This window comes from Jaculus jaculus, chromosome 2, assembly GCF_020740685.1.
Source record: "Jaculus jaculus isolate mJacJac1 chromosome 2, mJacJac1.mat.Y.cur, whole genome shotgun sequence".
Lineage (NCBI taxonomy): Eukaryota > Metazoa > Chordata > Mammalia > Rodentia > Dipodidae > Jaculus > Jaculus jaculus.
Window position 1 is genome coordinate 32,362,732 of NC_059103.1, and position 25,972 is coordinate 32,388,703.

General features: G+C 48.9%; 1 protein-coding gene and 1 pseudogene across 5 annotated transcripts in view; both read right to left on the bottom strand.

Annotated features, from left to right (window-relative positions):
- Positions 1–1,118: 1,118 nt before the first annotated feature.
- Dnmt1 (DNA methyltransferase 1) overlaps positions 1,119–25,972 on the bottom strand; it is a 70,223-nt gene continuing 45,369 nt past the window's right edge. For 2 of the 5 annotated variants that reach the window (XM_045142589.1, XM_045142587.1), the window contains exons 15-38: positions 24,836–24,954; positions 24,509–24,601; positions 22,720–22,871; positions 19,366–19,553; positions 19,079–19,262; positions 15,893–15,990; positions 15,618–15,765; positions 14,654–14,769; positions 14,292–14,499; positions 14,079–14,215; positions 13,497–13,670; positions 11,989–12,210; positions 10,055–10,247; positions 6,972–7,056; positions 6,268–6,405; positions 5,715–5,997; positions 5,414–5,555; positions 4,160–4,326; positions 3,825–4,002; positions 3,188–3,383; positions 2,819–2,985; positions 2,605–2,721; positions 1,920–2,010; positions 1,119–1,591 (exon numbers count right to left, since the gene is read on the bottom strand). In XM_045142589.1, the coding sequence (XP_044998524.1) occupies positions 1,398–1,591; positions 1,920–2,010; positions 2,605–2,721; positions 2,819–2,985; positions 3,188–3,383; positions 3,825–4,002; positions 4,160–4,326; positions 5,414–5,555; positions 5,715–5,997; positions 6,268–6,405; positions 6,972–7,056; positions 10,055–10,247; positions 11,989–12,210; positions 13,497–13,670; positions 14,079–14,215; positions 14,292–14,499; positions 14,654–14,769; positions 15,618–15,765; positions 15,893–15,990; positions 19,079–19,262; positions 19,366–19,553; positions 22,720–22,871; positions 24,509–24,601; positions 24,836–24,954 (3,790 nt within the window). In that variant the 3' untranslated portion in view covers positions 1,119–1,397. The remainder of the gene's footprint in view (positions 1,592–1,919; positions 2,011–2,604; positions 2,722–2,818; positions 2,986–3,187; positions 3,384–3,824; positions 4,003–4,159; positions 4,327–5,413; positions 5,556–5,714; positions 5,998–6,267; positions 6,406–6,971; positions 7,057–10,054; positions 10,248–11,988; positions 12,211–13,496; positions 13,671–14,078; positions 14,216–14,291; positions 14,500–14,653; positions 14,770–15,617; positions 15,766–15,892; positions 15,991–19,078; positions 19,263–19,365; positions 19,554–22,719; positions 22,872–24,508; positions 24,602–24,835; positions 24,955–25,972) is intronic. The other 3 variants (XM_045142591.1, XM_045142590.1, XM_045142588.1) reach the window with 3 other exon arrangements.
- Positions 20,295–20,901, bottom strand: LOC101616354 (annotated as a pseudogene).

Below are 25,972 nucleotides of genomic sequence, written 5' to 3' on the forward strand. Positions count from 1 at the left end.
TACGCCAGACTTGGTCTCCATAGACTGTTGATTGAGAGGTACAGCGAGGGGCAGCAGCCTGCCCATGGGATGAGGCTGAAGCACTGAGCCAGGCTGGGTTCAAACTTATAAGGAAGATTCCAAGGCAAACAGACTGAATCAGCTGCAGGGTCCAAGGGAAGCAGATAAGGCATCAAAGTTATTTGCTCAGAATAGGCTCTTTAGCAGAGCTGTCTAGGGAGGACTGAATGTCTCTATTCTTTATGGCCTTCTCTTAAGGTTAGTTTTTAACTCTTTAGTTCCCTCTAGTTTTCATAGAGGGCTATTAACCTTGTGGTTGGTTACCATGCCCTGTTATCAAAGTCAGTGGACAACTGCAAACAACCCAATCAAAGCAGTATGATACATGGCCCAGATCCTTCAGTGCTGGATTGGAACTGCTGAGGCCTCCAGCCTCATGGACTAAGCAGCTATTGGGTTCCTTGACCCTCAGGCCTCCTGCAAACTGTTACTGTTGGACTGCTATAAACTAATACAATAGATTCCCTTTTTAATACAACTCACTCTATCTGTTCTGTTTCTCTAGAGAACCCTAATACATACCCTAACCACTAAGCCATCTCTCCAGCTCTAGATATTTTTTTTTGATTTTTCATGGAAGGGTCTCACATTAGCCCAGGCTGACCTGGACTTCACTATATAGTCTTAGGGTGGCAATCTTCCCACCTCTGCTTCCCCAGTGCTGGGATTAAAGGTGTGTGCTGCCATGGCCAGCTTTCAGTAGCATCATTAGACTGAACACAAGACCATGTAAATCTTAAGCCAACAAAGGATTTTTTTGCTTTTGCAAGAACAGGACAGCAGTGATTCTTCCCCTCCTCTTGCCCCACCATCCAGCCCAGGAGTCTTTTGCCTTCATAGTCACAAGGTGGCTGTTGCATCACAGTTCTCTCCACAATAGGGCAACATGGCCATAAAGATCACAAGATGGACTGATCCCTTAAAAGGTTTTCCTAAAAGCCACGCTAGAAAGTTCCATTTGCCTGGCCAGAACTGAATCACAGGTGTACCTACTTCTGGACACAGTCACCCCAGTGGGCAGGTGGGGGCACACCATGGAGACGGGGGCCAGTCAGAAGTCCTGCTTTATAGGAGATTTATTTGAAGAAATATTACAACATATAAAAACTACATAAAGTCTTAATTTCCTCTCATACAGTGGTAGATTTGATACAATGCATAATAGAAAATTCTGACAATCCAGAACGCACAGGACGGTACAGCCTGATCACAAGGGCCTCGCAGAGGCTCCCTGTCAGCCAAGGCCACAAACACTGCAAACACATAGGAACCGATGGCCTTCAATGGCTAAAGACAACATCAGTGCGTGTGGGGACAAGAGTGACAGGAAGGCAGGATTAGTCTTTTATGGCTGTCTCCTCCGTTTTTGCTGAAGGGTCACACTCCTGGACTGCTGCCGAGGGGGCACACTCCTGGACTGCTGCCGAGGGGGCACACTCCTGGACTGCTGCCGAGGGGGCACACTCCTGGACTGCTGCTGAAGGGGCACACTCCTGGACTGCTGCCGAGGGGGCACACTCCTGGACTGCTGCTGAAGGGGCACACAAGGACAAGTCACTCACTGACACCAGTGGCCAAACTAAGAACCTGCAGTGGCTGTGTGTGAACACGCAGAGCAGCTGATCTCTCAAGCAGCTGGGTACAGACACTTTCTAAGGTCAGGACCTGAAGGAAGCCCCTGCCAACCACTTTAATCAGCATGGAGAACAGCCCAGGCACCTTGTGCCCATGCCCAGAAGGTCTCCGATCTTCATGGCAGACTAGCTGCTTTGCTGTGACCCTCCAGTGTTGCGTCCCAGAGCCCAGAGTCACATCAGCTGGGTCCCACCCACAAGGAGAGTAAGGCCCAGCGCACATACCTGAGACACTTTCCTGTGCTTTAGCCAACATACAGAGCTTTAGCTCCAAGCCGATGGCTTTGGCCAGTGGCGGTGGCACAGCATTACCCACCTGCAGAAGGGAAGGAAGGTGACACCTGATGGGCACCAGACTGGCCTGTAACCAGTCTCAGGTGAGGACAAGGCAGGATGTGGGCCCTGGGGTCTGGGTCTTGGTCTAGTCATGTGGCTGGCCCATACTTCATGAAGCACGAAGACCCTGCAACTGGTCCCCAATGCTCTCACACCCACAGCTCCGCAACAGAAGGGGCTTCCGAAAGGCTTTGGAAAGCACTGCTAAAGCCAAGCCCTGTTCCACTTCCCACCAAGAGCCTTCCCTCAGCGTGGGGGATAGGTCTGCCAAGTTGGTGGTTAAGCCCCCGAGCCTTCTCTCACTAGCAGTGTACTCACTGAGGGACCCCTGTCCAGTACCTGCTGGGAACTTGTCACTACATGTCCACTGCCTGCTCTGTAGTTAGTTGGAATGTGCCGGCAATCTCCGGCCTAGGGCTGTAGACAGCAACTAACCCAGTGGCAGCCCTAGGGACACAGTGGCTCACCCAGTGGCTGTCCTACCTCCCAAGTCCCAACACAGCTTGGCCAGCATGCCCTGGTACCAAGCAAGCCCTGGGAAAGTGAGGAGGGAGGCCATGGTCCTGCCACTGACCTGCCGGTGCCGATCCAGGATATTACCAAAGAGCCGGTAGGCGTCCGGGAAGCCCTGGGAGCGGGCGCACTCCCGCACGCTCACCACGCGGTGCTGCTCAGGGTGGAGCACACGGCCCTATGGGAGGACGAAAAACCAAGGCTGAACCAGAGTACAGCCTGGGCCGCAAGGCAGATCTTGGGGTCACCCCACCTGGCCGCCCGATCCACCTCACCTGCTTGCCCATGGGCTCAGGGTTGGTGACAGTGGTGCTGAAGAACCCATCCCACTCGAGGCGCCCGTAGAGGCCGGCCCAGTGGTTGTGCCGGTTTCCGGTGTGCGGCAGGCACCAGGGGATGAGGGTGTTGAACTGCCTGGCTGTAGGGTCACAGGCTTTGCCGGCTGCAAGAAAAGGCCGTGCTGGGGCTTGGGTGGGCCACTTCTGGAAAGGAGCTTCCAGGAGGGACAACCCCTAATGATCCAGAGAGCAACCCCCGCAGTCCCCACCTCATGGGCACTGTGTGACATCACACCCTGGCAGCCATCTACTTAGGAACACCCTCTGGAAGCTGCCTGCTGAGCCCACTGGACCACAGCGGCACACCTTCTACGCAGGAGCAGACCCCACGCAGGGCTCCACTGCTGCTGCGGCCGTTCTTCTTGTCATGGTAGGTGTAACGCAGCTTCTTGGCCAGAGTGCCATCGGTCAGCCGTACCTCGATGTTGGGCAGGTCACGCCAGTCTGAGCCTGGTGCCAGCGGGATGTGCCGCATGCGGGCAGCCACCAACGGACTCATGTCCTAGAAGAGTACAAGGGGTCATGGCTGAGACTCGGTGTGGGGAGCACTGGAGGACCCTACAGGTTCAGACCCCAGCAGGCGATATTCTACTCCAGCCCAGCTCAGAGACAGCAGTGTGTGCGGTAGGTAGGAGTGGAGACAGGAACCCTGGGACAAGAGGGACATCTGAGATGAGTGTCAGGGAAGAGGTGGGATAAGGGAGGAGCAGGGAAGGGTAGTGGGGTCAGGTCTGGCATGTTTGGGAACCCAGGCAGACAAAAGGGAGAGAGAAGGTCTGTAGGTGGGGAAGATGGGGTGGGCAGGACCAGACACCACGCAGGACAAAAGTTCTGGTGGACACTTTCACTCCCGGGGGGAGGGGAGGAACAACGACAAGGGATGGCAGGACTGAGGGCAAGCTCAGAAGCAGCCAGTGCTGGTGCTGACAGGGACGGCAGCTACCTTGCAGATATGGTCCCTGAGGATGGGCTGGTAGTGTGAGCCCCGCAGCTGTCTCTGGAACCAGGACTGAGGCTCCCCATTGTAGGAGATTTCTGGCAAGGAGGCTCCATTGCTGATCTCAGGGAGGTCAGACATGGTGTCCCGCACTGTGATGGTTCTGAACGGGCCGGAGCTCAACCTGCAGCAGGGCAGAGCAGTGAGCACCTTGGGGATACAGGCTGCTGCTGTGATAGCAGCCATGCCCAACTGCCTGCCACTGGGGCAAAACCAGAAGCTGGCATGGCAACCCACAGCACGCGGCTTTGGGACACACAACAGGGCCAGGCAGGGCCTACCTGGTGATGTTAGTGACAAACTTCCTGTCATCAACTACTACACTCAGCTGGCAGGCACGGGGCGCAAACACGTGCAGAGGCTCTGGGAATAGGGGCAGCTTCTCTCCTGGGGCTGCAGCCAGGATGATGGCCCGCCTCCGTGTCTGGGCCACACCATACTGCCCAGCCTGCAAAAGAGAAAAGAGACACATGGTTGGCAGAGCATCCAGAAAACTGGGCTTGGTTCTGAGATCAAAGCCAGTGATCAGGCTAAGCTCACCACTTCAGTCCCTGACCCTCAGCTTCCCCCAAGGTGACTGCTGGGGACACATTGGCACATACTCTAACCTAGCTCCCCCTTTAAATAATTGAGAGAGAGAGAATGGCCCTCCTGCTCTTGCAAATGAACTCTAAACACACATCACTTTGTGCATCTGACTTTAAGTGGGTACTGCGAAACAGAACGTAGGCCATCAGGCCTTGCAAGCAAGCACCTTTAACCACTGAACCATTTCTCCAGCCCTCCCCCCCCCCCCCGCCAGCCCTTTGTTTATTTGGAGAGGGTACTGCTAAGTTTCCCATGCAGGCCTTGCACTCCCTAAGTCCAGGCTGGCCTTGAACATGTGAGCCTCCTGCCTCAGCCTCCCAGTGCTGCAATGACCAGACTACTCCATCAGCTGTTTTTCTTTTTCTCCTCTCTCCCTCTCCCTCTCCCTCTCTCTCTCTCTATCTATCTCTCTCCCTCTCTCTATCTCTCTCTCTATCTCTATCTCTCTCCCTATCTCTATCTATCTCTCTCTCTCTTTCTTTGAGGTAGGGTCTCACTCTAGCCCAGGCTGATATAGAATTCACTATGTAGTCCCAAGGTAGCTTCGAATTCATGGCGATCCTCCTACCACTGCCTCCTGAGTGCTGGGATTTAAAGATGCACATGCCACCACACCTGGCCCCATCAGCTGTTTGTCTAAAAGTATTCTGCCTGTGTGTGCGTCATGCCAAGGACTTTTGCTGCCACAAATGAACACTGAACATACGTACCACTCCTTGTGTCTGCCTTTACATGGTTGCTGGAGAAGTGAACCCCAGGCTGGAAGACTCTGCAGGCAATTGCCTTGAACCACTGAGCAATCTCACAAGGCCTCATGGACTGTTTTCTATCTGAGCTGTGAGTGCTATGGCTGGCAGATGCAGACACAGGCGTCCACCTTCCCCCACCCCTGCTGATATAGCAGGTTACCACAGGTGACCATCCTCACCCAAGCCCACGGCACCCACCTGCAGCACACCGAAGGTGCACTGGTAGCCCATGCGGACCAGGCAGCGCAGTGTGAGCTTTAGCACCATGGAGCGCTTGAAGGAGACAAAGTTTCTGACATTCTCCAGGAGGAAGAACCGCGGCCGATAGTAGTCACAGTAGCTGCGGGGACAGAGATGGCGAGTGCCTCCATGAAACAAAAACAAGGCCCATGCCTCACAGGCCTCACAGGGAACTTGTAGCCTTCAGCCTGTGTGTTCTCCCCAGTGGACAGAGCTGGGTGCACTGGGGCAGAGTGTAGGCGTCTCTCCACCTGCTTACCTGAGGAACGAGACCACCAGGGAGTTTTTGAACTTGGAGTAGGTCCGAGAGTTGAAGCGATTCATGCCACTGAAGCCTTGGCAAGGCGGCCCTCCACACAGCATCTCCACATCGCCCTTCTGAGGCAGCCGCTGGCCCAGAGAGTTGGTCACCTCCCCAGCCATGACCAGCTTGAGCAGCACATTGCAGTCCTCCGTGAACACCGTGGAGCCAGGGTTGTTCAGCCTGAATGCCTGGGCAGCAGGCTCCCACATCTCAATGGCCCACAGTGTCTCAGAGATGCCTGGAGGGCAAAGGGCAAAAGTATGCTTTTTTGATTTGGTTTGATTTGATGTGATTTTGATCCAGTCTCACTGTGTAGCCCAGGCTGGACTCCAAATTGCCACTCTCCTGCTTCAACCTCCTGGGTGCTGGGGTGACAAGCCTGTGCCACCATGTCCAGCCAGAAATGTGCTCTGCAATTTTCCCAATGACATGCCTTAACTGGAATGATGACCTGGTCAACAAGATCCTGAGTCAGTCTAATTCAGAGTGACAACTGGCTGGCTCTTACCTGCTTGGTGAAATCCCTCAGATAACCCTCCACAGCCAGAAAACACGTCCAAGGTCCGCAGCTTGGGCAACTTGAGGACTGGCTGGGGCTCACTGGGCTCACTAGGCTCAGATGCCTGAGACTTTGTCTTGCCTTTCCCTGGAAGAGACAAGACAGTTAAATCCAGCCATGGAGTGGCCTGCCAGACTCTCCTTAAACACCTTATTCATTCTTTTATTTCTTTTGTTTTGTTTTTTGTTTTTTTGAGGTATGGTCTCCCTCTAGCCCAGGCTGACCTGGAATTCACTATGGAGTCTCAGGGTGACCTCAAACTCACAGCAATCCTCCTACCTCTGCCTCCTGAGTGCTGGGATTAAAGGCGTGCGCCACCATGCCCGGCGTTCATTCTTTTATTTTGAGGTAAGGTCTCACTATGTAGCCTAGGCTGGCCTGGAACTCAGAACCCTCTCATCTCAGCCTCTAGAAAGCTGGGTCACATGTGTGCATTGCCATGTCTGGCAATGGTGCCCTTTTAAGAGGTTAGCCATAGGTTGTGAGGGGGTCGTCATACAAGCCTGTGAGCGACAAAAACAGACTGCCCAAGAAAGCCATGCCTGCAGAGGTGTGTGGGTACACGGCAGCCCAGTGCTTACCATGTCTGAGCCCCAGTACTGCGGACAAGTAAGTAAACTCCAAGGGACCAAGAATGACAGGAGGCCACCTACCTTTCCCCTTGCCTTTCCCTTTGTTCCCGGGGCTGCGTGCATGGTTGGGTGGGTCTTCGAAGCTTTTGCTCTTTGCGTTATAGGCCTGCACAGGAGAGAAGCTTGACAGTCCAGGAGAAATGCACTCCTTTTAGAGACCAGTTAAGAAGCTGACTGGGGCCGGGTGTGGTGACACACCTTTAATCCCAGCACTCAGGAGACAGAGGTAGAATCACTGAGTTTGAGGCCACCCTGAGACTACATAGTGAATTCCAGGTCAGCCAGGGCCAGAGTGACAGCCTACCTCAAGAAAAATAATAATAAAAAAAAGAAGCTGACTGGGTAAAGAGCCACTAATCTTTGCCTAAATAGAGCCACAGCCATTTACGACAGATGAAGTGTGATTTACCACACTGGAGATTAACCCTCCAAGTAGCCAGAAATGGTAGCACACCCCCCTAATCCCAGCACTTAGGAGGCTAATGCAGGAAGATCATGAATTTGACACCAGCATGGGCTACAAAGAGGCCCTGTCTCGAAAACACAATTTACTGCACTAGCAAATTATCTTCCCTGCCTAACAGTGACATTCCTGCTATCACAGCACCCAGAGTTTTCTAAGGAAAGGGCAACGGCGTACACACAGGAATCTGGGGAAATGGATGAGTTCTGCCTTAAGATACAGAAAGTGACTGGCTTCATCAGCTCTTGCATTTTAAAAGCTGTGTGTTTTTAGCCCCAAAATAGCTTGGCTGCCACGGATTTGCATTATGGGTAATTTTATAAGAACTACATGCCCCCAAAGGCAAGGATGTGTTTATGGCAACTAACTAATTTTTTTCTAATATTTTATTTTTATTTACTTATTTATTTGACAGAGAGAGAGAATGACAGAATGGGCATGTCAGGGCCTCCAGCCACTTGCAAACAAACTCCAGACGCGAGCACTCCCTTGTGCATCTGGCTAATGTGGGTCCTGGGGAATTGAACCTGGGTCCTTTGGCTTTGCATGCAAATGCCTTAATTATTAAGCCGTCCCTCCAGCCCCTATAAATCTTTAAAAACAAGAACCAGCCAGGCGTGGTGGCACATGCCTTTAATCCCAGCACTTGGGAGGCAGAGGTAGGATGCTTGCCATGAATTCGAGGCCACCCTGAGAATACAGCCTGGGCTAGAGTGAGACCCTACCTTGGGGAAAAAAAAAAAAAAACAAGAACCCTGGGGCTGGGAGATGGCTGAGCAGTTTAAGGCACTTGCTTACAAGCCTGCTTTCGATTCCTCAGCACCCATGTACAGTTAGATGCAGAGTGGCACATGCACCTGGGACAATGAGAGCAGAGTCAGGAGAACTGGAAAACTTGTGGGCCAGCCAGCTAGACTGGCCCAGACGGTGGCAAAAATTAAACAAGGGAGACCCTATCTCAAGCAAGGTGGCAAGAACAAGACACCCAAGGTTGTCCTGAGACTGCCACCCACCCAATTAAAAAAAAATCCCCTCCCCCTAAATTCTACCATCAACAGTTCTCATATCTACAGTAAGCTGCCCTCTATGCACATATATTTTTGGCTCCGTTTTTGTTTGTAAGCAGGGAGAGATAGAAAATGGGTGCACTAGAAGAACCTCTAGCTGTTGCAAACAAACTCCAGATGCATGCATCTGGCTTTACGTGGGTACTAGAAATCAAACCTGGATTGTTAAGGTACTTGCCTTCAAAGCCTAACTACTAAGCCATTTCCCCAGCCCTATTTTCGGCTTAAAAAAAAAAAAAAAAAAAAAAAAAAACTATTTTAGCCAGTAGCTCATGCCTTTAATCCCAGCACTCAGAAGGATCACCAAGAGTTCAAGGTCACCCTGAGACTACACAGTGAATGATAGGTTAGCCTGGGCTACAGTGAGACCCTACCTCAAAAAACAAAACAAAAACACAAAAATATCTTATTAGAGAGCAGAGAAGAGGCAGATAATGAGCATGCCAGGGCCTCTATACACTGCAAACGAATTCCAGACACATGTGCCACATGTGTATCTGGCTTATGTGGGTGCTGGGGAATCAAACTTGGGTCTTTAGGCTTCATAGGCAAGCCCCTAATTTTTGCCTTATTTAATTTATTTGGTTTTTTCAAGGCAGGGTCTCACTCTAGCCCAGGATGACCTGGACTTCACTATGTAGTCTCAAGGTGGCCTTAAACTCATGGTAATCCTTCTATCTCTGCCTTCCAAGTGCTGGGATTAAAAGTGTGTACCACCATGCCTAGCTTATTTTTGCTTTTAAAATATTTCTATTTACTTTCAAGCAGAGAGATAGGAGACAGAATAGGAATGTGCATGCCAGGGTCTCCAGCTGTTGCCAACAGACTCTAGATGCACGTGCTATTTTGTGCATTTGGCTTTACATGGGTCCTGGGAAATCAAACAGTCTCTGGCTGGTCTTGAAGTGATCTTTCTGCCTCCATCTCCTGAGTTTACTTCTGACAGGCATGTGATACCACACCCAGTTTACGCAGTGCTGAGGATGAACCTCAGTCAGGGCTTTACACAGACCAGGCAAGCACTTTGCCAACTGAACTACATCTCCAACATCCCCTCACCCGCCCACTTTTTTCTTCTTTTTTCAATTTTTATTAGCATTTTCCATGATTATAAAAAAAATCCCATGGTAATTCCCTCCCTTCCCCCCCACACTTTCCCCTTTGAAATTCCATTCTCCATCATATTACCTCCCCACCACAATCATTGTACTTACATATATACAATATCAACCTATTAAGTACCCTCCTCCCTTCCTTTCTCTTCCCTTTATGTCTCCTTTTTAACTTACTGGCCTCTGCTACTAAGTATTTTCATTCTCACACAGAAGCCCAATCATCTGTAGCTAGGATCCACATATGAGAGAGAACATGTGGCGCTTGGCTTTCTGCCGCCCACCTTCTTAAAAAGGCGAAATGCAACCAAGACTCCTAATGCATGGTCTATAACTTTTTTGGCCAGGCTGAGACGAATCCTGTACACACTGGGCACACTCCACTGAGCCCCGCCCCAGCCTTCGGCTGCTCTCTTGGGTAGCATCTCCTTATGCACGTATGCCTTTGAAGTCTAGGCTCACCTCAAGGAAATAGAAGCGGTCAGGGCCCCCATCCGAGTAATCCTGGAGACATCCCAGCAGGTCCTCCCCATACTCCACAGTGCAGCGGCCCTGCACAGACTTGAAGTCCACCACGGCCTCCTCGTCACTCCAGTAGAGCAGGTTGATGTCCGCGTGGTAGCTCGCTGGGGTAGACTTGTGGGTGTTCTCGGGCCTGTGAGGAGGAGGCTGGGTGACAAGGGATTCTCTTCCACAGAGTGCTCCTCATCTAAAAAGCCCAGGACTACCTGCTCAATGGTAACTATCTGTAATACCAGCACTTGGAAAGCTGAGGCAGGAGAATGGCAAATTTAAGGCCAGCCTAGGGCGACACTGAGACCCCTGCTTCAACCACTAAATAAAGTTAACCTGACACTTCAAGGATTTCAGAACACACATACACACATCCACATCTTGTGGAGATCTTTAAAAAAGAGTGAGAGCTAAGTCTGTAAAGCAGTTTTGTCAGGCTCCCATGTATTTCCTGCACAGCCCGCAGTGTCCCCGCAGGCTTCCACACACCTCCTCCACAGCCCACAGGGCTCTTAGTGTACCATGTTCTGCCAGCAACATGCAAAGTGAGATCCTGTAAACAACCATTCAAAAAAAGCTTCAGATGTTGGATTATTATTAGTTTTATTGTTTTTGGTTTTTCAAGGTAGAGTCTCACTCTAGCCTAACCTGACCTGGAATTCACTATGGAGTCTCAGGGTGGCCTCAAACTAATGGCAATCCTCCTACTTCTGCCTCCCAAATGCTGGGATTAAAGGCGTGTGCTACCACGCCCGGCTTTTTTTTTTTCCTTTGGTTATCGAGGTAAGGTTTCACTCTAGCTCAGGCTGACCTGGATTTCACTATGCAGTCTCAGAGTGGCCTCGAACTCATGGTGGTCCTACCACTGCCTCCCAAGTGTGCCACCACGCCTGGCTACTGGAATGTATTGATTATCCCATTTCCAGGGTACTTGATACATACTGGGTTGAAGACCACAGCACCTTTGTGCCTTCAGTCCTTACTGTGGTCCCAACCCTGCAATCAGAACAGGATTTTGGGCCCAACTCAGAAACAGGCTATTTATTTCTCACCCCCCACCCCCATGAACATGGGTGGCATTTCCAAGAAAGAAGCATTTCTAGAACTTCTCTGGCAATCACAGTTGATTATTACCAAGACTTCAAGAAAGCCAGGCATGGGGTCTGAAGCAATCCTAGCATTCAGAGGGTTGAGAGAGAGGGATCCAAGTTTAACGTCTGCTGGAGAAATAAGCCAACACACCCCACTCAGGCTCATCTACTTCCCACACTGTTCCAAGAGCTTTGCAAAGGGAAGCTGGCAAGGACTTGAGCAACATGACAAGAGAAACCCCAGAACCAGGAAAAAGGGCACAGATCAGAGAAAAATTGGGAAAGAAGGTGTTAGGACTGACAGTCAAAGGTGTGTGTGGCCTCAGTCACAGCTCAGAACCCTAGCCCACTGATCACACAATGCACAAATCCCCATCACTAGGTATGGACTCGCTCTAGCCCAGGCTGACCTTGAGGGTGGCCTCAAACTCACAGCAATTCTCCTACCTATGCCTCTTGAGTGCTGGGACTGTGTGTGTGCCACTGCACCTGGCATGTATAGATCTTTTGAAGAAAAGGGCTTTTAGTCCCTGTGAGCTGGGGTAGAGCCCATGACCTCTGGCATGCCAGACAGAATCTAACCATTCAGCCCCATCCTAGCCCTGGAGCCAGTAACTTTAAAATAAAAGCTAGGACCTACATGAAACATTCCAGTACCCAAGGGTAACTAGAAACACTGGAAAGACGGCCAACTCCAAACTCAGAATACAACTGTGTGTCCTGTCATGAGTGGCTCTTAGCAGAGCCTTCTAGAAGGGCCCAGGCCTCCCAGCAGGCAGAGGGCCTGCCCACCTATAGAACTTGTTGACCCGGATCTTAATGTCAGTCTCATTGGCTTTGCCATTGCACTTCTTGTTGCAGAAAATCTCTCTTATTCGGCCAATGCGGTAGGGCTCAGGGGCATCCAGGTTGCTGCCTTTGATGTAGTCTGAGTACTTCCGGTAGTGTTCTGGATAGAGGTCCTCGTCCACAGGCTCCTTCCTTGGGCGTTTCACAGGGCTGGACAGCTTGATGCTGTAAAGGAGCAATAGTCAGGTATAACCAAGCCTCAAATGCTGATGTGGACAGTGTAGGTGGCTGAAAGGAGACTCCCAGCCTATTCTAACACTAGTCCCTTTGGAAAAAAATGGGCCAAAATGTAATCTAAGCATAGCTTAAAATGCTCAAAATTTCCCTCACTGGATGTGCTGACGCATACCTTTAATTCCAGCACCTGGGAGGTAGAGGTAGGAGATGGCTGTGAGTTTGAGGGCAGCCTGAGACTACATAGTGAATTCCAGGTCAGCCTGGGCTACAATGAGACGCTACCTTGAAAAAACAAAAACAAACTAATTCCCAGTTCTGGGGCTGGGGAGCTGCTCAGTGGGTGGTATGAGGACCTGGGTTGGGATCCCAGCACCCATGTAAAAGCCAGTCATGGTGACCTGCATCTATGATCCCAGCGCTGGGGAGGTAGAGACAAGAGGATCCCTCGAGATCACTGGCTGGCTACTCTAGTGAGTCAGTGAGCTCCAGGTTCAGTGAGACTATCTTAATAAGTAAGGTGGAGAATAACTGAAGCTATCCAATGTTGACCTCTGACCCTCCCACATGACACATGTAAACAACGTGTATGCCACACATATGCAAGAAAAAAGTTCTCCTATCAGCCGAATGTGGTGACATATATGCTTTGGAAACTGAGGGAGGAGTAACTTAAGTTCCAGGCTAGCATGGGTTACAAAGAGATCCTTCCCCCTCAAAAAAACAAGCAAACAGGGCTAGAGAGATGGCGTAGCAGTTAATATGCTTGCCTGCAAAGCCAAAGGACCCAGATTCGATTCCCCAGTACCCACATAAACCAGATGCACAAGGTGGAACATGCATCTGGAGTTTATTTGCAGCAGCTGAAGGCCCTGGCGTGTCCATTCTCTCTTAAAAATAAAATTTAAAAAAACATTCTCTCCCTCCCTCCCTCTTCCTCCCCCCTCCCTCTCCCTCCCCCTCCCCCTCCCTCCCTGAAGAAGTCATGATCTACTTACTACAGGCTGGAACTCACAGTGATCCTCCTCCCTCAGCTTCCTAAGTGCTGGGATTAAAGGTGTGCACCACCACTCTTGGCAACCTTCTCTTTAGAAGTTACCTATGTCAGGTCTTGTTATACTGTCAGATGACTGACAAACAATTCTGCAATGGAACTGCAGTCCACTGGTGCAGCTGTTTGCCAGGCATGAATGTGACAGTCTGGATAGCAGCCAACGGGTGCAACTGGTAGCATGACAAAGCCAAGTCTGACTGGCCATGGCTAAGTGGGCACTCACTTGAAGCTGAAGGCCTCAGGAGGTAGGTAGACACAGTCACCCAGCCGGTAGAGGATGCCATTCTTCGTGACAGAGCTGTAGAACAGCCGGCCATCCACCTCATCAACCTGTTCCAGGACCTTGGGCATTTCCTTCTGCCTCAGCTCACCCAGCCGGGCACAGCTCATACAGAACCTGAAGGAATGATGGCAGAAACACTGTCCTGAGGTGCAAATGTAGACTGTGGCAGCCACCACTGGCTTATTCTAGATACGAAGGACCAAGACAAGAACATCTGCAGATGTCTGGAAGAACTGGCCCCTGATATTTCATGTCTGAGTTATGATCGCAGATACATCAAAGACAAACTAACATTAGCAAACAAGGCTAGGGTTGGGGCCAAGGCTCGGTGTTGAGTCACGTCCTGCTCCTGGAAATGAGAACTTTCAGTAAAAGTAATCCTGGGTGGTGCACACATTTCAAGCACTTCCATGAAGTCAGACCAGTCTTTGGTCAGCAAAGAACATAAACCTGGGAGGAGAAGAGCAAAGGAAGAAGTAGGTTGGAAGGGTTCACACAGGAGGGAGGGCCAGTGACACTCACTTGAACTCATTGTCCACTGTTGGCCGAATCTTAGGAGGAGACTCAAACCTCGCATACTCCTGGTCATACCATAGCTGGTAGAAGTAGGTCTTCCCGTCGTCTTCCCCCGGCAGCACAGCCTCAGGATCCATGCCACCCTTTGGGGATAATATGTGGTCAGCAGTGACTAACCTTGGGACAGAGTGTGTGAGGGTTACGAGGGAGGACACTTACTTCCATGGCCCAGTTTTCTGAGGGTGCTTTGTGAACAACCTTGACCTTGCTGTGAATGTATGAGAGCTGCATGTCCTCACACTCATTCACTAGAAACAGTTCCAGAGGGTCAGAGGTGGCCCCAAGGATCGTATCTGTCCCAGCACAGAACCAGTGAGCATGGAACATCATGTGGTTGGTAAGCGTGTCCTCCCACAATGCTGTAACCCTGGAGTCACAAGAAAAGAACGGGGAAAAGATCTGTGTGACTGGTGGAACCAGAATGTCTACCATAGGGAACTGTTGTCTTTTTGGTTTTATTCTGATACAACGGGCTCCCACATCAGTAGGAATCAAAGTCAGGTAAAAGGAGGGGTGCGCACCTTGCTAGATACAGTGGCTTGGAGGAATCATCTGGAATGACAGAGACGCAGTCCCCCACCACCAGATCCTCCTCATCAATGCACACTGCCCGATAGTAGAGTCTCTTTTTATCACTCTGAAAATAAGAGTTAAAATTCAGGTAATAATCACATCCAATGTCCTCTTAAGGCTACCTATGTGGTTCTTTCTAACTTTATAGAAGAAAATAACTCAGGGTATGGAATGTGGCCAAATGGTTGAGCTTACCATGCATCAGACCTTGGTTCTACCCTCAGTGTCCCTCAAAAAAGTCATGACCTGGGCTGGAGAGATGGCGTAGCAGTTAAGCGCTTGCCTGAGAAGCCTAAGGACTCCGGTTCGAGGCTCGGTTCCCCAGGTCCCACGTTAGCCAGATGCACAAGGGGGCGCACGCGTCTGGAGTTCGTTTGCAGAGGCTGGAAGCCCTGGTGCGCCCATTCTCTCTCTCTCCCTCTATCTGCCTTTCTCTCTGTGTCTGTCGCTCTCAAATATATAAATAAGGTATTTTAAAAAAAAAAAGTCATGACCTTGGGGCTTGCAAAGCTTGTCAGTCCACCAAGTTCAACTCAACTCCCAAGCCACCCACATAAGCTAGATACAAAAAAAAAAAAAAAAAGTACAAGCATCTGGCATTCATTTGCAGGGGAAAGTAAAGGCAAGAAATACAGCTCAGTGATAGGCACCATTCTTGCAGGAACCACTGAGGGACTGGGGGATGCTCAGCTGTAGAACTCTTGCCAAGCATGTATGAGGCCTTAAGTTGCATTCTCACTACAGGAAAAAAAGCTGCCCAACAAACATCTTGGGATGTTGGGGAAATAGAGGCTATAGGTAGTCGACTAAGTGGTGCTGCTCCCCTTCAGGGGAGGGGGCTGATGCCGATTTCTCAGCATCAGGAAGCTCAGGGGCAGCAAGAACCACCTGAAAACTTTCTCCACAGGTTACCTTCACAGATTTCCCAGTCCAAGAAATCCGATCCTTATTCTGTTTCTTTTTCTTCCCTTGGTGCATTTTTTTGGGTGATGGCACTTCTGGGATATTATCATCAACTTCCTCATCATCATCTGCCTCCTTCATGGCCATGTTGGGACACCTGCAAAGTCCCAAGTGGTGCCATTCTAGTGATGCTGCAGGACGGGCCAGCAGCCCATACTCAGCAAAGGCATTAGCCCCTGCGGGCCTTGTCCTCTATTATGAGAAAATGATGTGGCTGGGCCTACCTCCTCTTTAGACAAGCCTGTTTGCTCCTTCCAGTGCCACCAAATTTAACCATGTCCTTACATGCTTTGCACTTTCCACACTCAGGCTGTTGACAGACCTGAAAAACACCATTGGAAAGGTAGATCAGGCTGGACGTGGTGGCTCACGCCTTTAATCCCAGCACTTAGGAGTGTGAGGCCACCCTGAGACTGGGCTAGAACCAGACCCTACCTTGAAAAACCAAAAAAGAAGAAAGGAAGGAAGGGAGGGAGGGAGATCAATCAGGAGCTGGGCTGGGGAGAGGGCTCAGTGCATGAAGTGCTTGCTGCACAAGCATGAGGATCTGAGTTTGGAACACCCACACCCATGTAAATGACATGTGGGTACAATGGCCCAGGTGGAATCTCAGTGCTGAGGAAAAAAGAAATAATCCCTGGGACATGCTGGCCAACTAGTCTAGCCAACAGGTGAGGCCCTGCCTTGAAGAACAAGATGAGCACCTGAGGAAAGCACGCAATGCTGCCCCTGGCCTGTGCACATTCACATACATATCTCACACAGACACAGACACAGACACAGACACAGACACAGACACACACACACACACACACACGGCACCCAATGCTGACCCCTGGCCTGTGCACACCCACATACACATCACACACAGGCACACACGTGCACGCAAAATAATAATAATAATAATGAGAAAAATCCTACTTATGCTGGGTGTAAGAACTGTCATGACAGCCAAGTCAGCCTGGGCTAGAGACCTGCCTCAAAACAGCAGCCGCAGTGAGATGGGGACTAACTCCAATGTAAGAAGGGCTTTAGTGGGAAAGGGGAAAAAGGGTGACTGGGAGACATGGGAAAAAAATGCATTGTATACATATATGAAAGTGTCAAGGATCGAAAAAAGTGGGCCAGAGAGATCATTTAGCAGTTAAGGTACTTGCCTGTAAAGCCAAGGACCTAGGTTCAATTCCCCAAGACCTACATAAGCCAGATGCATAAAAGGTGGCACATGTGTCTGGAGTTCTTTTGTAGTGACTAGAGGCCCTGGCACACCCATTCTCTCTTCCTTTCTTCCTCTCCCCCTCTCAAATTAAAAAAGAAAAGAAAAGCAAAGAATCAGCTGGGCATGGTGGTCCATGCTTTTGATCCCAACACTCTGGAGGCAAAGGCAGGAGGATTGCTACAAGTTCGAGGCCACTCTGAGACTACATAGTGAATTCCAGGTCAGCCTGAGCTAGAGAGAGACCCTACCTCGAAAAATCAAAAACAAATAAACAGAAAAAAAAAAAATCGAAAAAAGTAATAATGCTCTGCACAGGACATGTACAACCATGTTTCTCTTCCCAAGCTCCTCAAAGCAATACATATCACAACCTATGTGTGCAGTATTGACCTTGCATTAGGTGTTATCCTCTGAACAGGATTTCAAGTCTTTGGGGAACAAACATGCCCACACTATGCTATTAGAAGGGCACCTCTGAGAATTTTGATGTCAAAAGGGGTCCTGTGGTGAATTCTGATCATGCCAAGGAGCACTCCAGAAATACTCAATAGGGAAACTCACAAGAACTTGTTTCCAGGGATGTTGTCACAGAATTAATACTGCAAAGTGGCCAATCACTGCAGAGTAAGTTGGGAGAGCCAGTAACAGAAAAACAAGAAACCTACAAGAGTAGCCAGATGAATTAAAAAAATCTCCCTGAGTCCACATCACTATGGATCTCACATACCCCCAGATGCAAAGTGCTGGGTATGGTGGCACACACCTTTAGTCCCAGGACTAGGAGGCAGAGGTGGGAGTATCCCTGAGTTGGAGGCCAGCCTGAGACTACATGCAGAGTGAGTTCCAGGTTAGCCTGGGCCAGAGTACAACCTTGTCTTGAAAAAATAAAAAGTTTAGAAAGACCATTTATGTTCAGAATAAGCAATTTTCATTTTTTAAAAATATTTGAGAGGAGAGAATAAGAATGGGCACACCAAGGCCTTCTGCTGCAAATGAATTTCAGATGTATGTATCACTCTGTGCATCTGGCTTTACGTGGATACTGGGCAATTGAACCCAGGCTGTCAGGCTTTTCAAGCAAGTGACTTTAGCCACTGATCCATTCCTTCAGCCCTCTTTTTTTGGGGGGTGGGAAAACAAGGTCTCAAGTAGCCTAGGCTGATCAAGGAAACTGTTATATAGCGGAGGTTGACCTTGAACTCTTGGTGCTCCTGCATCAGCCTCTTGAGTGCTTGGTTCACAGGTGTGTCAACTATGCCCAGCTGCTTAAACACAGTTTCTGATCTGAGGCAGGGTGATTCCAAGGATATAGAAGCCATGAACACACAGAGCAGTTACTAAGAGCCAACCATGGTGGTATACTTCTGTAATCCCAGCACCCAAGACTGAGTTAAGAGGACTGGCAGTTCAAGGCCAGCCTGGACCAAACAGCGAGAGCCTGTCTAAAAAAAAGAAAACACGGAGACTGTTTAGCAGTTAAAAAGCACTTCCTGCTCAAGTATGAGGAACTGAAGAAGCCCAAGAGACAGCTCAAGTTCAATCACACAAACAAGTGGGCACATCTGCAGCCCAGTCCTGTGAGGAGCAGAGACTAAGAACCACTGGAACTCGCATGTATGTCCTCGGCACGCTCCGGGACCAGTAAGACTGGCTCCAGTAAGCAGCGGCTGAAGAGCAGCAGAGCGTGACGCCCGGCGCTTGCTGGAGCCAACGCAGGTGAGCACACCCAGCCACAGGCAGGCGCATGGGGCCCCACACGGGCACATACACCATAGCTAATGCACACACATGCATCCATGCACATACACACCACAATAAGAGATACCTTCTAAAGTCACAAATCTAAGCTGAGCCAAGCATGTATTTGAGCAGGCAAATTAAGACAGGGAAACATCTCCTGGGAGGAGACCAGGCCTCTGTATGTTAGTTACTTCTTAGCACACCAAGGGGACTTCAGAAGACACACAGCATATGCAAGAAGATACCACCACTCAAAGCCAGGCTCTTCAGTTAACAGCGGTCTGAACAGCAAAGCCAAGGAAGAGCTTGCAACCTTCTGCCCTGTCCATTAGTTTGTTCTGCCAGACACAAGCCAAATGGTTTCCCAGAGCACTGGCTCCCCAATGCCACCGAGACAGGTGAGCAGGTATAGCTCCAAAGACCAAGGAGTGCACAGGACAGGTAAGGTTACCTCACAGACACCACAACGTCGGCGTTTAAAGGCATTTTCCTTATCTTCCCTGTCATCCTTCTCGATCTGTTCTGCAAAGAAAGTGTCAAAAATCTGGTAGACCAATTTGGTGGTGGTGGCTTTTGTGGGCCCTTTGTCCTTCTCCTTGGTGGGGTGCCTGATAGTCTGTCGCCTCTCAGCTCGCCTGGGAGAAGAAAGGCATCCATCATTTCAGGGGATAGGGGAGACACAAGGCACTTTGCCTCTTCTAGCCTCAGTTCCCAGCTTGATCCCTGCAACGTTCTCACCTCTGTCCCAGGGTGACCCCAGCCAACTTGATGAGGTCTCTCATGCAGGGGCTCAGGAAAATGGGCTGCTCATCACTGTCCTTGGCATCATCATAGCTCTCTACCTGTCCCACCACAAACTGAGCATGGCGAAGCAGAGAGTCCTCTGTGAAACGGTTCAGGTTGATGGCAGAAGGAGGGACGGTGGTCTTTGGGGGAAAATGAAATAGGTCAGATCTTTCATTAGTGTGTCATTCTTTTTTTTTTTTTAATGTAATGACTAGTAATCAGTTTATTACACAGATTAATCATTCTTAAACGTGCAAGCTCCAGAGGAGCAACTGGGTCTTTAAACTACACAAGTATTTCCATCAAATGAATTTTCATCCTTACATCCAAACAGACTTAAAGCAGTTAAAAACATAAGAAAAATAAGAGCTATTAGCTATGTATTAACTGAGAAACCACATACAAACCAAAAAATTATGGAGAGAAAGAGGCTTAAAGGAGTTGAAGGGATAGGGAGATATAAAAGAGTTGGGAAGAAGGCCCATCACACTTTTATGTACTAATAGCTCCAATTCACTTAAATGTTGACCAGTTAAACTTAAGATTATAAAATACAGGATGTGGGTAGAGTTTACTCTAGTTGGTCATAACTCATCTAACCAAGCACATAGCATGTACCCACCACCCTTTACACCTTGCTGTTATCCAAATTTAAATCAATAAGGAAAGCTTTTAATCTCACAACTAGGTTACGCTTGGAGAACTGGCTTCTCACACACACACTTCTCTGCTAGGAGGCAATGTTGGTGCAGAAGTACAGTACTTCTAGTTTGTTGTTCCAAGTATGTAAACACGCAGCACTGCTGTATCAGGTAAACGTGTGCACAGGGGAAGACGAGGCATGGGCTCATAGAAAGCAGCCAAATGGAAATCAAAGGGACTTTGTCTTTCAGAGTTCCCCTATCTTTATTTGTAGAGGTTATCCAATAATTTCTTTAATTACATCACATACTTCTGAGTCCATTCGCCAGCTATTCTGTTATATTTTTCTCTATCTGTTTTGTAGATCTGAGCAATCTCAGGCACTAAAGGATCATCTGGATTGGGATCACACAACAGACCAGATGGACAAAAGTACTTTTGAAATAGTTAGTGCTGGAGACCACTGTGACCATAGACTATCAAGACAAATGCTGCCATTACTGTTAATATTTGGATGATAAATTCTTGTTGTAAATGCAACCTTAGGTGGTTTGAAGGGGTAATCTGTTGGGAAATGAATTGTCAAGAAAAATACTCCACCCTGGTAGGGACTGTCACTTGGCCCCATTATTGTAGCTTGCCAATGAAACACATCTCCAACAGGACCTGCTGAACACTGTGCTGGGGGATCCCGTGCCAGGTCATTCAGTTCCTTTAGCCCCAGCACTCTGTAGGCTGAGGTAGGAGAATCACTTTGAATTTGAGGCCAGCCAGGGGCTACAGTGAGTCCCAGGACACCCTGGGCAACAGTGAGACCCTGCCCTTATGGATTCTCTTCAGAGCCATGGTGGGAAGGAAGGTGGCAATGGCCTCCCTGGGACGGGGGCAGAGGAGGGGTGGGGAAGGGAATGAGGGGGCCTGCAACCGACCGCCTTAGAGGTGGTGAGTCGGAGGGAGAAGAGCCGCAGTTCCGACACGCACGTCTGACGGGCTGAGGGCCGAGGCCCGCTCAGCTTCTGGGCCTGCCGCAGCCCTCACCACATCACCCGGCGGCAGCCCCTTTATATCTAGTGTCATATTTTCTTCTGCTATGCTGGGGATGGAATTCAGGGCCTTGTATACACTGGGCATGTGCTCTGCTGCTGAGCCATAGCCCCAGCAAGGATTTCCGTAGATACATGTGTGTGTGCAGATGTGTATTCCATGAACACATGTGCAAGGCCAGGAGAATACCAGTATTTTCCTATGTTGCTCTCCTTAATTCTTAGACTGTCTGAATGAACTTGGAGATGCTGTTTGGTTAGACTGACTAGGGAGCCCCAGGGATCCTGTCTTTACCCCACTTGGCACTGGGGTTAAAGGCATGCAGACCTCTGGCTCAACTTTTTAAATGGGCACTGGGGATCAAACTTATCTATTGAGCCATCTCCCCAGGTCATTTTGTTTATTTCTCTAATACCTTTTTTTTCCCCCTTGAGGTAGGGTTTCACTCTAGCCCAGGCTGACCTAGAATTGACTATGTGCTCTCAGAGTGGCTTTGAATTGGCAATCCTCCTCCCTCTGCCTCCTGAGTGCTGGGATTAAAGGTGTGCCGCACTGGTACCGAAAGCTACTGATTCTGGACATGCACTTGAAGGACTTTTCTTAAAGCTTATTTATTTTTACTTTTGGTTTTCCGAGGTAGGGTCCCACTCTAGCCCAGGCTGACCTGGAATTCACTATGTAGTCTCAGGGTGGCCACGAATTCACGGTGATCCTCCTACCTCTGCCTCCTGAGTGCTGGGATTAAAGGTGTGTGCCACCACACCTGGCTAAAACTTATTTTTGAGAGAGAATGAGTGTGCCAGGGCCTCTAGCCACCACAAATGAACTCCAGACATATGTGCCACCTTGTGCATCTGGCTTTACATGGGTATTGGGAAACTGAACTGGGTTCTGAGCCATCTCTGAAGCCCGAGGGCTTTTTTAAAAAAATAAACTTATAAACCGGGCATGGTGGCACACGCCTCTAATCCCAGTACTTAGGAGGCAGAGGTAGGAGGATCTGTGAGTTCGAGGCCACCCTGAGACTACAGAGTAAGTTCCAGGTAAGCGTGACCTAGAGTGAAAACCTACCTTGAAAAAGCAAAATAAATTTACAGACATGGTGGCACATGCCTTTAATCCCAACACTAGGGAGGAAGAGGTAGGAGGATCACCCTGAGTTCAAGGCCACCGTTTAGTGAATTCAAGGTCAGTCTGGTGAAAGGGTAAGACCCTACCTCGGGAAAAAAAATAATTTTTTTTAACTAATTGCAAGTACAGTGAGAAAGTGTGTGGGGGGTGTGCCAGAGCCTCTTATTGTAATGTCCAGGTGCACGTGCCACTTTGTGCATCTGGTTTTACATAAGTACTGGGGTACCAAACCTGGACCACCCAGGATGACAAGCTTTGCAAGCAAGCTCCTTTAACAGCTAAGCCATCCCCCTAGCCCCAGGCTTTCTTGATTTTTATCTGACAGGGTCTCATGCAGCCCACGCTGGCCTCAAACTCAAGTCAAGGATGTCCTCCAACTCCTGATTCTCCTGCCTTATCTTTTCTGATGCTGAGAGCACAGGCATGTGTCACCAGGCCTGGCCTGCTGTTGCCTCACGATGTCTGAATCAGAAGGGGTGAGCCTCTCACCTCAATCTTATTGATGAGGTCTTCGTAGGTCGCATCAGGATTGCCCTGTAGAAACTCGACCACGATCTTGCTGATGTAAATCTTCTCCTGCATCAGCCCAAATATGGGTGCATACTCAGGGCTGGGCTCCATCAGAATGTACTCGGCAAATGCTGGAGGGAACACAAGGCTTTAACCCAGTCTGGGTAACCAGCAATTCCATCTCACTCACTCATCTGTGTGGATAACTGTTTTAAGAAATGGGGTCCTGGGCTGGAGAGATACCTTAGAGGTTAAGGCGCTTGCTTGCCTTTGAAGCCTAAAGACCCAGGTTCAATTCTCCAGTACTCATGTAAAGCCAGATGCAAAAAAGTGACAAAAGTGTCTGGAGTTCATTTGCAGAGGCCCTGGTGTACCCATTCTCTCTCTGCCTCTTTCTCTGTCAAATAAATAAAAATATAAAGGAAAAAAAAATGAAGTCTTGTGCACGCTGGCCCTTGAGCACAAGACAGCCTCCTGAGTAGCCAGAACAATAGGCACCTGCCTTTACATCAGGCCAGATAGTATTTTGTGTGTGTGTGTGTGTGTGTGTGTGTGTGTGCGCACATGTGTTATATATGTGGTTGTGCAAACATATGCAAATATACTTATAGGTGTCCAAAGGCCAGAGGAGCATGTTGAGTGTCCCATCACTTATCCATCTTTTTTCTTGAAACCAGATCTTTGACTGCAGGGCTGTGTTTTTGCGAGTGCCATTGATGTTCTGGTCTCCATTCTCACAGGACCACAGTTACAGACATACATGGCCTTACATAGGTCCTAGGGAACTGAATTCAGTAGTCTGAGGGCCTTCTGCTTATAACAATGGCTTTTACCTATTTTGCCATCTTCCCAGTCCCAGATGACATTTTTTTGTGTGTTTATTTTGTTTGTTCTGACAAAGCAGAGTCTCACTTTAGCCCAGGTTGGCCTTGAACTCATAGCAATCCTACCAACCTCACTGTACTAGGATTGGAGGTATACACCACCACACCCAGCTCTATTTTGATGTCTTTTTTGCTGGTTCAAGGTAGGGTGTCACTCTAGCTGAGGCTGACCTGGAATTTACTATGTACTCTCAGGGTGACCTCAAACTCACTGTGATCCTCCTATGTCTGCCTCCCAAGTGCTGATATTAAAGGCATGCTCCACCACCCCCAGCTAAATAACTTTTCATGAGGGAGATAAGAGAATACAGGCATATCAAGGCCTCTTGCCTCTAACAAATGAACTCCAGAACAATCTAAAAACTCACTCCATACCTAAATAGCATCACAGTTAGCTATCCAGGCCACCTTGAGAAGGGAGACCAGCTAAATGAGCCTTTGGTTTGTTTTTTTTAATGAGAGAATGGACATGGCAGGCCCTCCAGCTACTGCAAGTGAACTCCAGATGCATTTGCCACCTTGTGCACATGCACCATTGTTCCCGTGTCACCTTGTGAGTCTGGTTTACGTGGGATCAGGAGAGTTGAACATGAGTCCTTGGGCTTCACAGACAAGCACCGTAACCACTAAGCCATCTTTCTAGCCTAAGTGGGCTTTTGAGTGAGCGCCTCTCTGGTTCTGAAATCCAGAGTGGGTTTGAGTTGCACAAGCATGACTTCCTACTAGATCTGGAGGGCCAGTTCACAATCATAAACAACCTGAGGACACCAAATGAGCCATGTTCAAGTGCTGTTCATTTCATGGCTGTGGAGCTCACCAACCCCAGAACAGCACGAGCCAACATCCCCGCTTAGGTCCTGGAATATCTGAGACTGGACACTTACAGGTGCTGAAGCCAATGAGGGCCTTTTCTCCTCCATCAAAGCCAGTGATCCACCACTCGTTGATGGGGCCAAGGTTTTTACCATTAACACCTCCTATGGGTGGGAAAAGAAGAAACCAACTAACAATGGGGACTCTCGGTAAGGGACTCAGGAGTGGTGCAGGGCCATGAGCACCAACCCAGGTGGCATGTCACCAGTGCTGATCAGTATTCCTCTGAGTGCTCACAGTACTGAGTGGCGGAGTCTTAAGCCCTCACTTGAGCAGGAGCTCCTGTGGATTACACTGCCTCTTCAGTCCCACACACAACCCTGGAACATTCCACATACCTTCCTGAGATGGGTCATCTTCATAGATTGCTTTTGCTGAACCAGAAAAGTAGAGCTCCACATTCTTCTCGATGAGGCCGGTGTCAATTGGGCACAGGTGGCCTCGCTTGCAATACACACTAAATGGGCAAACAGCATGACAGATGTCATAGTCTGACTGGTTCTAAGTGCTAGTGGGAGAGGCAGACAGTACACATCGAGGCCAAGTCTGCAGGAGAGGAAGACTATCCCTAATCTATCTCCATAAAGATGACAATGGAGAAAACCTTATGGTACCAAGCCTAATGCACCCACCACACTCAAGCACACAACCCTAGGCTTCTGGCTCCAGGACAGCACCCCCTCCCCCGACCCACTAGGTGCTAAACTCCAACAGAAACTAGGCTGTATGCTTGTGCAACCACCATCTTTGCTCACATTCCACTGGATATATAAAGCAAGTCACACAGCCATGTCTGGACAGCAAGAGCTGTGATTCATTTGGGGACATTCGTGTAACAATTTACCACAAATGCATAAATTACAATAATTTTGTTTTGTCAAATAAGTTCTTGTTACTTTGCTGACAGTTTAAGCAAAATCTTGTATATACATTAGATTATTTTCAATATGAATTTTAGTTTTAAAAAATATTTTTGAGGGAGGGAATTACCATGGGATATATTTTATAATCATGGAAAATGTTAATAAAAATTTAAAAATTATAAATAAAATAATATTTTTATTTACTTGAGAGAGAAAGACGCAGACACAAAGAGAGGAAAGAATGGGCACACCAGGGCCTCCAGCCACTGAAAACGAACTCCAGATGTATGCACTACTTTGTGCATCTGGCTTATATGGGTCCTGGGGAATCAAACCAAGGTCCTTTGGATTTGCAGGCAAGCATCCTAAGTGCTAAGCCCTCTTTCCAGCCCAAATTTTAGTTTTTCATGCATATGTCATTTCTTTAGTTTCATTTAATTTGCCTTTAATCTACATTTGTTTTGCTTAATTTTACTTTTTATACAATTTTTTGGTATGTGTCATATAAAACTCAGATTTTTTTGTTTTGTTTTTTGTTTTTCAATGTAGGGACTCGCTCTAGCCCAGGGTAACCTGGAACTCACTTTGTAGTCTCAGGGTGGCCTCAAACTC